General features: G+C 40.7%; 1 protein-coding gene across 3 annotated transcripts in view; it reads left to right on the top strand.

Annotated features, from left to right (window-relative positions):
- vezt (vezatin, adherens junctions transmembrane protein) overlaps positions 1 to 14,821 on the top strand; it is a 77,060-nt gene that overhangs the window by 58,608 nt on the left and 3,631 nt on the right. For all 3 annotated transcript variants that reach the window (XM_068058780.1, XM_068058781.1, XM_068058783.1), the window contains 5 exons: positions 456 to 603; positions 1,769 to 2,100; positions 2,569 to 2,762; positions 9,007 to 9,107; positions 10,089 to 10,296. In XM_068058780.1, the coding sequence (XP_067914881.1) occupies positions 456 to 603; positions 1,769 to 2,100; positions 2,569 to 2,762; positions 9,007 to 9,107; positions 10,089 to 10,296 (983 nt within the window). The remainder of the gene's footprint in view (positions 1 to 455; positions 604 to 1,768; positions 2,101 to 2,568; positions 2,763 to 9,006; positions 9,108 to 10,088; positions 10,297 to 14,821) is intronic.

Raw genomic sequence — 14,821 nt, 5'->3', positions numbered from 1 at the left:
TAAGAGTACTTTTGCTCTATGTGTACTACAATGCCCCCCCAAAAATTGCAGATTTGCTATTTCTTCTGAAATCTTGTGCTCTGGTTTACTATTTATAGCTTAAAACAGTTGTCTCTTTTGCTCTTTTAGACCCTGGCACTAATGTATTTAAAAACTGGAAATGTTTCCACAGTCTGTAGCCTCTCTGTGCGGTGTCAATTATCAGCTAATCTCACTTTATATTATAGTCCATTGACCTAAGTCAAGTGGTGTCTGATTTTTCTAACGGGTATTATATTTTAACATCTTTTTCAATGAAAGTGCAGTACATAAATCAGTCTAAATGAAGCGAAGTCAGAATCTGCTGTTTTACTTATTTACTCTGGTAAGACATGACTATGGTTCAGCGGATGTATTGTTGCATGCATGCAGGCCGGCTATGACCACTTGTTATGACACCTTAATTATTATTAAACCTATCCTCTGAACTCTGAGATTGATAATGTGACCAATTACCTTTCTGCAATCCCATTAACGGAGTTTGGCATGGGACTGAGCGAGGAGGTTGTATCTGATGAGGAGGCTCAGGAGCTGACTGATGGTTACAGTCTCAGGCCCTTAAAGGTATGGAGCAATGCTACGTCAGACGGGAAAGGTATTTTGTACTTAACAGAAGTAAAATATTTAGACATTAATATTTATTAATATATGCATTTTAGGGGAATTTCGATAAGTACACAAGGGAGAAAGGAATAGAAGGATATGCTGATGGGGTTAGATGAAGTAAGGCAGGAGGAGACTCGTGGAGCATAAACATCGTAATAGACCAGTTGGGCTGAATGCCTTTTTCTGTGCTGTAAATGCCATGTAATATGTAGATACGTCTTCCAATCAAAGGTTCAAAGAAACAGAAACAATAATATAATGTCCTATTTAATAATTCAAAATAGATTAACCTCAAAGGGGAAATGAATGATTTATTCCCAGAGTGAAAGCATCTTGAATACCACATGTTTGGATTTATCAGTTTTTTTTTTCACCAGTACTGTTTTCAGTTGCATTGTGTTAAATCATTTATCTTGCTGTGCAACCAACTGTGAGTGACTTCAGCAAATAAGAATATTTTTCTGTCTACCATATATAAATTCCTTGACGTGGGTGGCACAGGAAGTTGGTGCTCCCAGCAGCCTGTACTATGAAGTTGCAAGAATTGGGTTTGCTCCTCCAAGTTTTCCCGGTGTCAACAATGGAAGAAGCCAAGCAAAGGTCAACCAATTAACCCATAGGAAGGGAGAATCAGAAGACGAGACACACGTGGTCATTCTTCTCTTTCCTCTCTGGACGGATGACAGAAGAAAAAGCACCATAAAATAACATCTCACAAAGTAGAATATAAGACAGGAAACAGCAGTGTATTTCCTGATTAACCCATTCTGTACAGATGCTGTATATGTGCAATAGGTAAATTATAACGGTCTCAAGTGGGATAAACTGAACACTTCATTTTTTCATTGTTAATGAAATGTTTTAAATACAATGAATGCAGGACTTAGTTGTACCTGGAAGAAATACAGTAAAGACAAAAACCCTTCACTAAAGGGTAATTGCTGTCAACAGATGTGATTATGGGACTGCATTTATTTAAATAATTATCCTGTAATGTTACATTCTTTTCCCTACAAAAATAATTTGGATATAAAGTCTAGTCAATATTCATATTAATTTTGATGGATCTTTTCATGTTTAATAACACTTTATCTCTAAGGCATATAATGCTCTCTGTATACAGGTACTGTTTCAGCTTTGGGTGGGTCAAAACTCAGAGTTCTTCAGACGCCTGGCTTTATTGTTGTCTCCAGTCGAGGCCACTCACAAGTCCCATACTGCTCCAGAACACTTGGCACATCATGTCTTTGCAGAAGTAATCCACGATCTACCCCATGCCCTCACTACATGCCTTGAAGAATTGAAACGCAGCTATGACTTCCATAGATACTTGCAGGTACAGCACCGATCTAATTTGGAAGCCCCGACTAAGACCAAACAGCAATCAAAGGAACTGAAAAATGTATACACTGTAGTGCGTAGTCTGCAGCTCCACCTTAAAGAACTACTAAATGAGTAAGTTCATGCATTTAACAGAAATACTGTGTGGTGTTAGTTTTTCAGTATCACTGTACATCTGATTACAGATCTGTGCTGATTAATTTGAGTCAGAGTCATTTATGGCACAAAAGGAGGACGTTCGTCCCATCAAGTCCATGCCGGCAAAAGGACACGAAGATTTGATGCAATATTCTACAATAATAATAGAATCTCAGATGATGCAACATTAAAAATTGTTGGTTGGATCAGAATTTAAAATAGTCTATCACTAGATGGTTTAAACTGTCTCCTATTAGTTCCGTTTGTATATACTGGTGACTAGAAGAATTCAAAATAAGAAAGCTCTGCCCATAAATCATAAAGTACTCTTACACTGTAATTGTTATAGTTATATGTTTCATTGCAAATATTAATGTCTCACAAGCTATTTTGGAGTTTGTAAATCTGTAACAAAATACACTCATAATGCCTCCTGATACACAGGGTTATTACTTTAGAGGATTATTTGGAAAAGCTCCACGAATCTAGAGAACAGCATAAAATAACACTGGAAGTGTACCATGGTCTGGATCAGAAACTTAAATCGATCCAGCCACATATGGAGGCGAGCATAAACTGCTGGGATGAGGCAAGCAATCAGGTGGATAAACTAGTACACAAATCTATGAACAACAAAGGTAATATTACAAAAAAAAAATCTGGATTGCAAGGATGGCTGTGCATTTAATGTGTGTATAATAACTCTCGGGCAGAACTCTCCGTTATCTCAGTCCTACTCTCGGGCACTCCCTGCTAAAACCGCTCCACCCCTTTCCACTTCAATAAACCTTCTCTAAATCCATCTCCTCAATCAAATTTCAATTATCCTCTTAATTTCTCCCTACCTGGCTTACTTTGCATTTCCTTTTGCCTATTTGTGCAGGTTTCTTTTTGGGCTTTGCTTTGTTAAAGGCACTGTGTAAATGTAAGTTGTTGCTGAAATAGGAAAGTGTTTCTGCATTCATTGAAATGGAACAGGAAGCTAGTGTTTAGAATTAGTAACTTGCAATTTTTTTAAGCTATTCGTAATGTTTTACAATAGAATTTATATAATGAGTTTGCCATGTTAATAGGTATGAATGACGACCTTCTAAATGAACTCTGACTGAAATCCCATATAATCTGCTTGAGGTCAATCTAAAGCTACAATACTCGCTCTGTGTGACTGCAGCATGTGTCATGATCCCTGCTTGTCTGTTAAACAACAGAACTAACGTCATACCACTTCATCTACTGACAGTTGTTTCCGTGCCAGTAAAGTGTAGCTCTAAAGTTGTATTTTTTTTTAAACTGAAAAACATTTCAGTTGTAAAGTACTTAACTATTCAGCAAGAGCACAGATCACTGAAAAGCAATTGTCTGTGAAAGAAATTCCACATTTAAAGTTAAAACTAACTTCACCAGCATCCTGTGTCAGGGCACCACTTTATTGCCACTGTCTTGTCTGTCATAATTCCTTTCTTCTCATCGTAAAAATTACTTTTAATTAGAGACTAGTTTGCAAGATTGGAAATAGGCTTTTCCAAGATTTAAAAAAAACCGCATCTCTTGAAAAGTATTAACCCACTGCCAATAGACCTACTCTCTCCTCACTGTTCTGAAATTATCCACTTTAATTAGTTATGTGCTGTTAGTAGGATGGTACCTTGCAAGGCTCCACAGTACCAGGTGGGATCTTGGATGCAGTGGACAGCTCACAGGAAAATCACAGATGTAGTGCACGCAGTTTTCCATCCATTAATGTCAATGGATGGCACTCTGGAACCACTTGGGTTGTTCTATCCAGAAAAGCACAGCTGTCTTCGAGACAACCAATATGGTAAATCTTTCCTAAACCCTTTGGCTTCTTCCTTACCAACTTGGTGGTGGGAAGTGTGGCAGTTGTGCTTTGATAAATAACTGTATCATCTCCAACTCTGCAAGTCGACAGCCAAAATTGTAGTTGAACACTTCTCAACTGGACGCAGACATATTGCGCCTCAAATCCTCAACTTTGGGGGCTTTGTAGTGAGGATAAATGTCCTTGTAGACAAATACGAACCATGTCCCATGTTATTGAATCATACTAAACCATCAGCTTTAAGACCACTGGAATTTTACACCAGGTTTGCTTAAGCTAAATAATAATGAACAGAAAATTATGACAAAGCACCCGCAACTCTCCAATAAATCATCTGCGTTGTCCAAGGACTCTCCAATGGTGTGTCACTTTGGAAGGTTGTGCCACTGTCTTTTAAGTCATGTCTAAGAAATAGCTGAATACAGCTGATTAGGGAGTAATACACAAAAGCATACAAGACTGTCATTGTGGAAACAGTAGGCAGGATGAAATTTTTGAAAGAAATATAGACTGAATGGAAGAAGAATTAGTTTTTTTTAAAAAGGTAAAAGTTTATAGAAACATTCAGTCGTGGGCTTCTCTTGTTCTCTCTCCTGGTTGGTTCTCTGCAGCAGGATTGTTTTCTGAATCTGTGTCACTAGCTCTGTTACCATTTAGTATCTTGATTAACTTTTCCCTGTGCCTTTCTCTCCCTATTTGTTCTACAAAGATCTAGTTAGAGTGCATCTGCATTCAGTCCTGGGCACTGCACCTCCGGAAGAATATATTAGCCTTGACGGGATTAGAGGGCAGACTCGCCAGAATGATGCTAAAAGGGTTAAATTATGAGGACAGATTGCATAGACTAGGCTTATATTCCTTTTAATATAGAAGCTATTGAGGTATTTAAGATGATTAATGGATTTGTTAGGGGAGATAGAGGGAAACTATTTCCTCTGGTGGGACAATCCAAAACAAAGAGGCATGACCTTAAAATTAGAGCTAGGTCATTCAGAGGTGATGTCTGGTAACCCCTCTTCCCACAAATCTGGAACTTTCTCTTCCACCAGCCCCTCCCCCTGAAAAAAACCTCCCAAAATTGAAAATTTTATAGCAGATTGATAGATTTTTGTTAGGTAGGAATATCAAGGGATATTGAATCAGGTGGGTAAATGAAGTTAAGATAAGAACTTCCATGATCTAATTTAATGGAGAAACACAGGCTTGAGGGGCTGAATGGCCTCCACTGTTATAGGAAAAGGAGGAACGTGCAGGGTTACAGGGAGAAGGCGGGGGAATGGAACTGAGTGAATTGCTCTTTTGGAGAGCTGGTGCGGACTCGATGGGCCGGATGGCTTCCTTCTGCACTTTAACAATTCTCTGTTTCTATGGTTTTGTTCCTAGATTCCTATATATCTCCTTAGATTTCTTTCTTGTACATGTTTTGTTTATGTGTTTATTTTCTGTCCTTTTTCAGTGTATGGGCCAGAATTGAAGCATGGCTTAGCGTTCTCTCTACCTACTTTATAATGGCAAATAGAAGTTGAAACAGCCAAAATATTCTTTTTCCTGTTTGCATTGGGAAACAGCCTGAACAGGCCACCCTTAAATGGCTTTGGGTGACTGCAGTTCATGTAATGTGGTCTCCAGCTGGGGCCAATTCAGGGAGATATGGATCCTTTTCGACGCAGATTAGCTGCTGGACTCAATTTTGTCAACTTCTGGGTCATAGAGCTGAAAACCAGAATAAGCATGGCATTTCCATGGGATAGCAGGAAGCAAAAGAAATTCCATAGCCTGAGCAGGGTTTCTATACTGAGTCACAGAACATGGGACATTTCAGACTTTTCCCACCAGAGTTGAAGCAATCTGTTTTTCCACATCAAAGCGAAATGCTGGCAAGAGAACTCTTTAAGAAAATCTTTTGGCAAGCATTCAGCCAATGCGGGATAGTGTGTACGGTTACTCTTTTGTTTACCTTGCCTCCACTGATGCATACATGACAAAATGAAAAGAATTTTTCAAAACTGGTTGGTTGAAAAAATTGTCTTAAACTGTATAGAGGTGGATTTTAAAAAATAGTATTCTCAGGAGATGGTGTTGCTGGCAGGGTTAACATTTAATGTTGCTCTGAGAAGGTGATGGTGAGCTGCCTTCTTGAATTGCCATAATCTGTGAGTGGCTTGCTCGGCAGCTTCATAATGTATTTAAGAGTCAACCACTCAATAAAAACTAATACTAATATAATAATCTTAAAAGCCCTCCCCCCGCCTTTGCAGTATCCAAGGTTTTCATCTCCACTGCTCTATCTGGGAGAGGATTAAACGTATTGACCACTTTGAAGTACATCCTGATATCAAGCCTAAATTGGCCTCCTTCTAGTTTGAACTTCTGGTTCAATGTTCTGCTCTTACAGTTTTAAGTTCGTTATTCTAGGGGGATTTACCTTCTGGGGGAGTCCAGGACCAGGGGTCACAGTCTAAGGATAGGGGATAGGGCCATTTAGGACTGAGATGAAGAGGGATTTCTTCACCCAGAGAGTGGTGAGCCTGTGGAATTCTCTACCATGGAAAGCAGTTGAGGCCTAATCATTAAGTATATTCAAGAAAGAGTTAGATATAGTTCTTAGGGCTAATGGGATCAAGGGATACGGGGAGAAAGCGGGAACAGGGTACTGAGTTTGGATGATCAGCCATGATCGTATTGAACGGCGGAGCAGACTCGAAGGGCCGAATGGCCTACTCCTGCTCCTATTTTTCTATGTTTCTGGACAAACTTTCAGAAATTATCTGGAGCCAGATGAGTTAGAATAGGGTCTTTTGAATCAAATATTGGATTTATCTCTTTTGACTATCTTAAAAGAATTGTAATTATTTTGGGTGCTCATTAAAATGAGATGAGTCAGTGTTGGGGAAATTAAACACCCTTTTTACTTTGGAAGTCCGTTTCTGCACCTGGTACTGGTGGACAGGTTAGGCTGTCCCTCCATAGTTTTGGCGTGATACCTCAACACCGTTTCAGAAGGCAACCCGATCAGCAGTAGTGTAATGTTCCCATTACCATATTCCTGTAGTATTTCTGAATGGCACTAATAGTTGGGTGACAAGTTTCCATGCATTCTTGAGACTTGTGCCTGCCAGAATCTGTGTTAAGGCTGTTCCAAGTTCACTTAAAATCCTTAGCGTTTTCAAGAGAGGGAGGACTTTCATCCCAGCAGTCTGGGCTGGATTTGAACCTAGGTCCCAGAGGTGAAAGGGCACCCATTTTCCCCAGACATTTCCTATTTGTATGTCTCTTAAGGAAATCAGCAATAAAGAATACCGTACAAAGGAAACGAAGAAAGATAAATACCCAGTCTGTGCTGAAAGATAATGGACAATTAGAAGTGTTGTTTGAGATTTATTACATGGAGCAGCAGTTGTATCTGTGTGTTGCACCCAACTAATTAAAGGTCCTGTTTTGTTTGGGTTTGTCTTCTGCTTTAAATTGGCAAACGCTGGTAGTTGTGCATCCTGGATTCTGTCTGCCTATATTTCACACAATTGGAGTGTCAGCAGCTGCAGTAACTATTACGTAGAATGTGTAATTTTATTTTCAGGAATAGGGCTCACCACTCCCTTCTCAAGGGCAGTTAGGGATGGGCAATAAATGCTGTCCTAGCCAGTGATGCCCACATCCCATGAACGAATAAAAAACACATTTCTGAGATGTAGAATGTACAACACTTGATCAATCTTATCTATTGACAGTGTCGGGCGTGGGAGTTACAGAATAGTACATAGCGTAGATATGACCTAGGATGGTGATTCGCAAACTTCTTCGTCCGCAGACCACAAAGACAGGGCAAAGACCCCGTGGACCACCATCCATTCTAACCCCACCCGCTTTCACTTGCCACCACAAAAAAACCTCACCAATGAGGTGATGCCCAGTTCCAAGCTGAAGAGCTATGTTGGGCTCTATGTTCAGCTGGTTCCTCTTTTGTTTTTCAGCCCCACAAGTGTTGAAAATCCAGTGTCTCAGTTGTATGTTGTAACAGTAACATAAATCTTGCTTATTAACATTGTTGTTGCTCGTGCTTATGATGACTCATGCCACACATGTGGGTGCTGGTCTGGTTGTCTGACGTCACAAGTGGTGGTGGGAATGTCAATTCTGGCCTCAGCTGTGGCAATGCATGTCAGTGATTTGCATTTTGGACCAGCCCATGGACCATCAGTGGTCAGCAGACCCCACTTTGAGAACCACCGACCTAGGAGTGTAAGCACAACTGAAAATACTCAGTTGTATCACTGCCTTCTCAGAGCAACTAGGGATGCTGGCCTTGCCAGTGGTGCTCACATTCTGAGAATTTTTTTATAAAGTTACAGAACTGCATTGCTTCTAGAATGTGAAGTGAAATATGTACCAGTAAAGTGTGTTTGTGTTATTTTTCCAATCCGTTAACAGCAAGAGCAGTGTCATATAAGCTAAGCTTCACATTTCCTCTGCAGACACTCTAGACTTTGTTTCATCCTTACTCCACTTCTGGGTGTCCACTAAAAATAAACTGAACTAGAAGATCAGCTCAGTGTTGCCTTTCTCCCAGTACAGTACACTCTTTGTTCCCTGTATTAGGTTTTCTAGACCATGTACAGTCAATTTATTAAAAATCAGGACAGTCATGTTCAATCTTGTAATTTTATGACTTTACTTGAACAAATTATATGAGGGAAACTATAAAAGTCGAATTGCAAATAAGTAATTTTCTGACGTTTGTTTGCGTTCAATACTAAACCAATCTAGATTTCTTCAGTTTCTCACTGTCATCATGGTGCATGTGATCACTAACACTCTGTAGTTTAATTAGCAATGCTGCTACTGCAGGCATCACTGAACTGCTCTAACTGTTCTAACTTCCCTGTTTCAGAAATAAGATCATGTAAAATCGAACAGTCTGAAATTTAACATGCTATGGTATTACAGTCATTTCTAAATGTAATCTTCTACAGCTCTAGGTGCTGATGAAATATAGTACAGTTTTGCAGTTTCTTTTTCACACAGCTGTCTCTTTGGTGTTGTAGGCAGACCTGAGGTACATGGTGATAATTTGCTTCCAACCTGGAAACCCTCAGCAAAATCTGTTATACAGATTGAAGACCAGGATCCAGTCCCTGAAGAGCAGGTAAGAACATGTATACAAAGACTTACTTCCTGAAGAGTAGGTGCCTACTCCACTACTGTCACTACATTGAAAGCACAGCTGAAACTCTATTTACATTGCAAGCCCTGTGAAGTTATGGCGCAGAGCCAGAGGGTCTCCAAGGAAATTCCTGTCCAAAGTTTATAATCGTGGAATTTCAATGAAAAGTTTATCTATTCACATCCAGGTCTCAACTATCCTTGAAAGTGGTAGTCTGATATTGTTAATTGTACATTGATCTGTTGCTTTTGTTGGAGCCTTTAAAGTGTCGGATTAATATCTCATGCACCAGCAACTCAACTGGACACAAAACACTCACCTACGTTGTATTCCTTGTACCTCTGGTAACTATATACAACATATTCTGAAGTGAATGTATTTGTTTCATTGCCAGTTGTCAGGTTACTGATTCATGGTTGGGCACACACAGCCTTCAAGTAGCTTAGCCAGGTCGCTTTTCCTTATGTGAGCCTAAAACCTTTCTGGAGTAGTAAACTGGAGATGTCAGTATGCAGTGCATGCTATGTGTCAGTACATGCGTAGTTTTTTTTAAACTCCTGCCCAGCTTTTTGTATCTTGTTTTTGGAACCGGTGAAGAGAAGACATGTACAAAGCTGGTTGAAAGCAACCAGAAGGGTAGGGGTCAAGCAGAGTGGGGAGCAGCAATGTTTATCGATCTCCAGACATTTGAGTGTTGAGTTTGTCAGTATCTTTGCTATCTACAGCCCACACTCAGAAAATTTCAGAGCAGACTAAAGCTGCCACCTTGCTTATGCCAAATTCTCTAAATTTACAACTTTTACAGTTGCAAGCAGGAGCCAAATTTCTTACCAACAGCTTGGCTTGTGAACTGGAATATATATTTTATTTTACTAAACTGTTGCTAGTCTACTTGATATTGCACCATGTTTAAATGTGCCAGCTGAGTGGTACTGTTAATTTCTCTCTCTCTCTTGACTGTAGGAACTTGAGGCTTATGTAGAAGATTCTGACTCGGATGGAGAGTTCAGAGGGGGCACCTTTAACTATTTGTCACCAGAGGAGCGAGAGAAGGAGAAACGAGAGAGGGAGGAGTCCAGGAGAATGCTTCAGGAACTGAAGAGTGTTTTGGGATTCAAGGCCTCTGAGCTGGAGAGGCAGAAGTGGAAGCAGTTACTTTTCAATGACAACGGTGAGCAGTAGCATTATTTGAGTCGAGTTGGTAGGTTTTTTTTTAATCAGTGTTCATGGGATGCGTACAATGCTGATGAAGCAGCTGTTACCAGTCAGTTGCCATGACAAGGTGGTGGTGAGCCATCTTCAACAACTGCAGTCCTTGTGATGGTGCTCCCACAGCTATTACCATGAGAATAAGGCAAATATCCTTTTTGTTAGGAAAATCTAATATTGAAGGAACTTGCATTGTGAAGAAAAGGAAAGTAGGGCTATGAGGAATGAGCAGGGAGTGGGACTAATTGAATAGCTGTTTCAAAGAGCCGGCACTGACAGGATGAGCCAAATGCCCTCCTCCAGTGCTGTATGATTCCAATGCAATAATGAGTAACACTGGTTAAAATTCAGACATTTGTCTTTACTGTATTATTGTTTAGTGATATTGGTTGAGGGACATAAGGGAGAACTCCTTTGCTCATCTTGAAATAGCACTGTGGTATCTTTTATGTGAACCCTGAGAGGGCATACCCTCGATTGAGTGTCTCATTGAAAGGTGGCACTTCAGACAGTGCCGCACTCTCTCACTACTGCACTGAAGTGTCAGAATAGAGTGTGTGCTCAAGTCTCTGGAGTGGGGCTTGAATCCACAACCTTCTAACTCAGAGGTGAGAGTGCTACTCTGAGCCATGGCTGGGATTGTTTCATTTGAATAATGAAGAAAACCCAAGCGGGTGGGTAAGCTGTTTTATTGGCTCTTAATTCATAAGAACTAGGAGCAGGAGTAGGCAATTCAGCCCTCGAGCCTGCTCCGCCATTCAATACGATCATGGCTGATCTCATCTCGGCTTCAACTCCACTTTCCTGCCCGATCTCCATAACCCTTCAACCCATTACTAATTAAAAATCTGTCTATCTCCTCAAATTTACTCCGTGTCCCGGGATCCACCGCACTCTGGGGTAGTGAATTCCACAGACTCACGAACCTTTGAGAGAAGTAATTTCTCCTCATCTCTGTTTTAAATCTGCTACCCCTTATCCTAAAACTATGAGGTCTCATTCTAGATTGCCCAGCAGAGGAAACATCCTCTCTACACCTACTTTGTCAATCCCCTTAATCATCATATATACCTCAATTAGATCTCCTCTCATTCTTCTAAACTCTAGAGAGTAAAGGCCGAAACTGCTCAATCTCTCTTCATAGGCCAAACTCCTCATCTCTGGAATCAATCTAGTGAACATCCTCTGAACTGTCTCCAGTGCAACTACATCCCCCCTCAAGTAAGGGGACCTAAACTGTACGCAATACTCCAGGTGCGGTCTCACTAATGCCTTGTACAGTTGCAGCAACACTTCCCTACTTTTATACTTTATTCCTTTAGCAATAAATGCCAGAATTCCATTTGCCTTCCTTATTACCTTCTGTACCTGCATACTAGTTTTCAGCAAATCATGCACGAGGACACCCAGATTCCTCTGCACCGAAGCACTCCGAAGTTTCTCTCCATTTAGATAATTTGCCTTTCTATTCTTCCAGCCAAAATGGATAATCTCACACTTATCCACGTTAAACTCCATCTGCCAAATTTTGGCCCATTCACCTAACCTATCCATATCCATTTGTAAATTTCTTATTTCTTTATTGCAATTTGCTATCCCACCAATTTTAGTGTCATCTGCAAATTTGGCTATAGTACCTTCTATCCTTGCATCCAAGTCATTAATATAGGTTGTAAATAGTTGGGGCCCAAGGACCGAACCCTGTGGCACTCCACTAGTTTAGTTTAGTTTAGAGTTTAGAGATACAGCACTGAAACAGGCCCTTCGGCCCACCGAGTCTGTGCCGACCATCAACCACCCATTTATACTAATCCTACACTAATTCCATATTCCTACCACATCCCCACCTGTCCCTATATTTCCCTACCACCTACCTATACTGGGGGCAATTTATAATGGCCAATTAACCTATCAACCAGCAAGTCTTTGGCATGTGAGAGGAAACCGGAGCACCCGGAGGAAACCCACGCAGACACAGGGAGAACTTACAAACTGCACACAGGCAGTACCCAGAATTGAACCCGGGTCGCTGGAGCTGTGAGGCTGTGGAGCTGTTACATCTTGCCAACCAGAAAAAGACCCATTTATCCTGACTCTCTGTTTTCTGTTGGTTAACCAATCCTCCTATCCAAGCTAATAAATTGCCCTTAACCCCATGTGATCTTACCTTGTGGATTAACCTTATCAAATGCCTTCTGGAAGTCCAGATATACTACATCTACAGAATCCCCATTATCCACGTTGCTTGTTACAGCTTTGCAGAACTCTGGCAAATTAGTCAAACACAATTTACCCTTCATAAAACCATGCTGACTCTGATGGATTGCGTTTTGACTTTCTAAATATCCTGTTATTACTTGCTTACTAATGGATTCTAACGATTTCCCAACGACAGATGTTAAACTAAGGTTAATAGTTTCCTACTTTCTGCCTCCTTCCCTTTTTGAATAAGGGCATTATATTAGTATTTTTCCAATCCACTGGAACCTTTCCCACATCCAGGGAATTTTGGAATATTATAACCAATGGATCCACTATCTCTGCTGCCACTTCCTTTAAGACCCTAGGATGTAGGCCATCAGGCCCTGGGGACTTGTCTGCCTTCAATCCCAATAGTTTGCTCAGTACCTTTTCCCTAGTGATGATAATTGTTCTAAATTCCTCCCTTTCTATAACCTCTGCATTACCTGATACTATTGGGATGGTACTAGTGTCCTCCACTGTGAAAACCGAGGCAAAATACTGATTTAGTGTCTCCGCCATTTCTGTGTTCCCCTCTATTAACTCCCCTGTCTCATCCTCCAAAGGACCAACATTCACTTTAGCTACTCTCTTCCCTTTCATATACTTATTGAAGCTTTTGCTATCCATTTTTATATTTTGCGCTAGTTTTCTTTCATAATTTACCTTTGCCCTTTTTATTACTTTTTTAATAACCCTATGTTGATCTTTAAAAGTTTCCCAATCTTCCAGCCTGCCACTGGCCTTTGCAATATGGATGGTATGCCTTCGTTTTTGTCTTTCTGTTATCCTTAACTTCCTTGTTTCGCCATGGATGTTTTATTGCCCTCTTAGAATCTTTCTTCCTTTCTGGAATATATTTTAGTTGGGAGGAATTGAATATCTCCTTAAGCATCTGCCATTGCTCATCAACTGTCCTACCTTTTAGTCATCCTACCCAGTCCACTAGGGCCAAATCTGTCCTCATGCCTTTGTAATTAACTTTGTTTAACTCCAGATTGTTAATGTGGGACTCCAGTTTCTCGCCCTCAAACTGAATTTGAAATTCTAGCATGCTATGATCGTTCTTCCCTAGAGGATCCTTAACTATGAGATCATTAATTAATCCCACTTCATTACACAATACCAAATCTAGAACAGCCTGCTCCCTGGTTGGTTCCACAACACATTGCTCCAAAAAACAATCTGAAATACATTCAATGAACTCTCCCTCGAGGCTACCATTGCCAATTTGATTAATCCAGTCTATATGCATATTAAAATCACCCATGATTATTGCCGTACCTTTCTTGCAAGCCCCCAGTATTTCCTGGTTTATACTGTGCCCCACTGCGGAACTACTGTTTGGGGCCCTATAGATTACTCCCACCAGGGACTTCTTTCCCTTGCTATTTCTTATTTCTATCCAGACTGATTCTACGTCTTGATCTCCAGTGCCTATATCATTTCTCACTGCAGCACTGATCTCTTCCTTTACGAACAAAGCTACACCACCTCCTTTTCCTTCCTGCCTATCCTTCCGAAATACTGAGTACCCTTGGATATTCAATTCCCAAACCCGGGGTTTCCCTGCAACCATGTTTCAGTAATCGCCACTAAATCATACCCTTTCGTCTCTATTTGCTGTTAACTCATTTATTTTATTCTGAATGCTTCGTGCATTCAGATACAAAGCCTTTAAGTTTGTTCTATTATCAATATGACGTTCACACATTCTGTCCCTTCCTTTTGTTTTCTGGTAACAATCGGCCTCATCACTAACCTGCACTCCTACCTTCCCCTTTAACTTTGACTTCCTAATTTTCCATGCAACTGAACCCTCCCCCCAACTATTTAGTTTAAAGCCCTATCTACTGCCCTAGTTATGTGATTCGCCAGGACTCTGGTCTCAGCATGATTCAGGTGGAGCCCATCCCATCGGAACAGCTCCCTCCTTCCCCAGTACTGGTGCCAATGTCCCATGAATTCTAACCCATTTTTCCCACACCACACATTTACCTCTTTAATCTTATTGACCCTGTGCCAGTTTGCTTGTGGCTCAGGTAGTAATCCAGAAATTCTTACCTTTTTGGTTCTGCTTTTTAATTTAGCCCCTAGCTGCACATATTCCCTCAGCAGAACCTCTATCCTCGTTCTACCTATATCGTTGGTACCAACGTGGACCACGACAACTGGATCGTTCCCCTCCCATTCCAAGTTTATCTGCAGCCCAGATGCGATATCCTGACCCCTGGCACCAGGTAGGC

The sequence above is a fragment of the Heterodontus francisci genome, chromosome 27 (assembly GCF_036365525.1).
Source record: "Heterodontus francisci isolate sHetFra1 chromosome 27, sHetFra1.hap1, whole genome shotgun sequence".
NCBI classification, from domain to species: Eukaryota; Metazoa; Chordata; class Chondrichthyes; order Heterodontiformes; family Heterodontidae; genus Heterodontus; species Heterodontus francisci.
The sequence above is the reverse complement of the archived record's forward strand: the minus strand, read 5'-3'. Positions and strand labels throughout refer to the sequence as shown.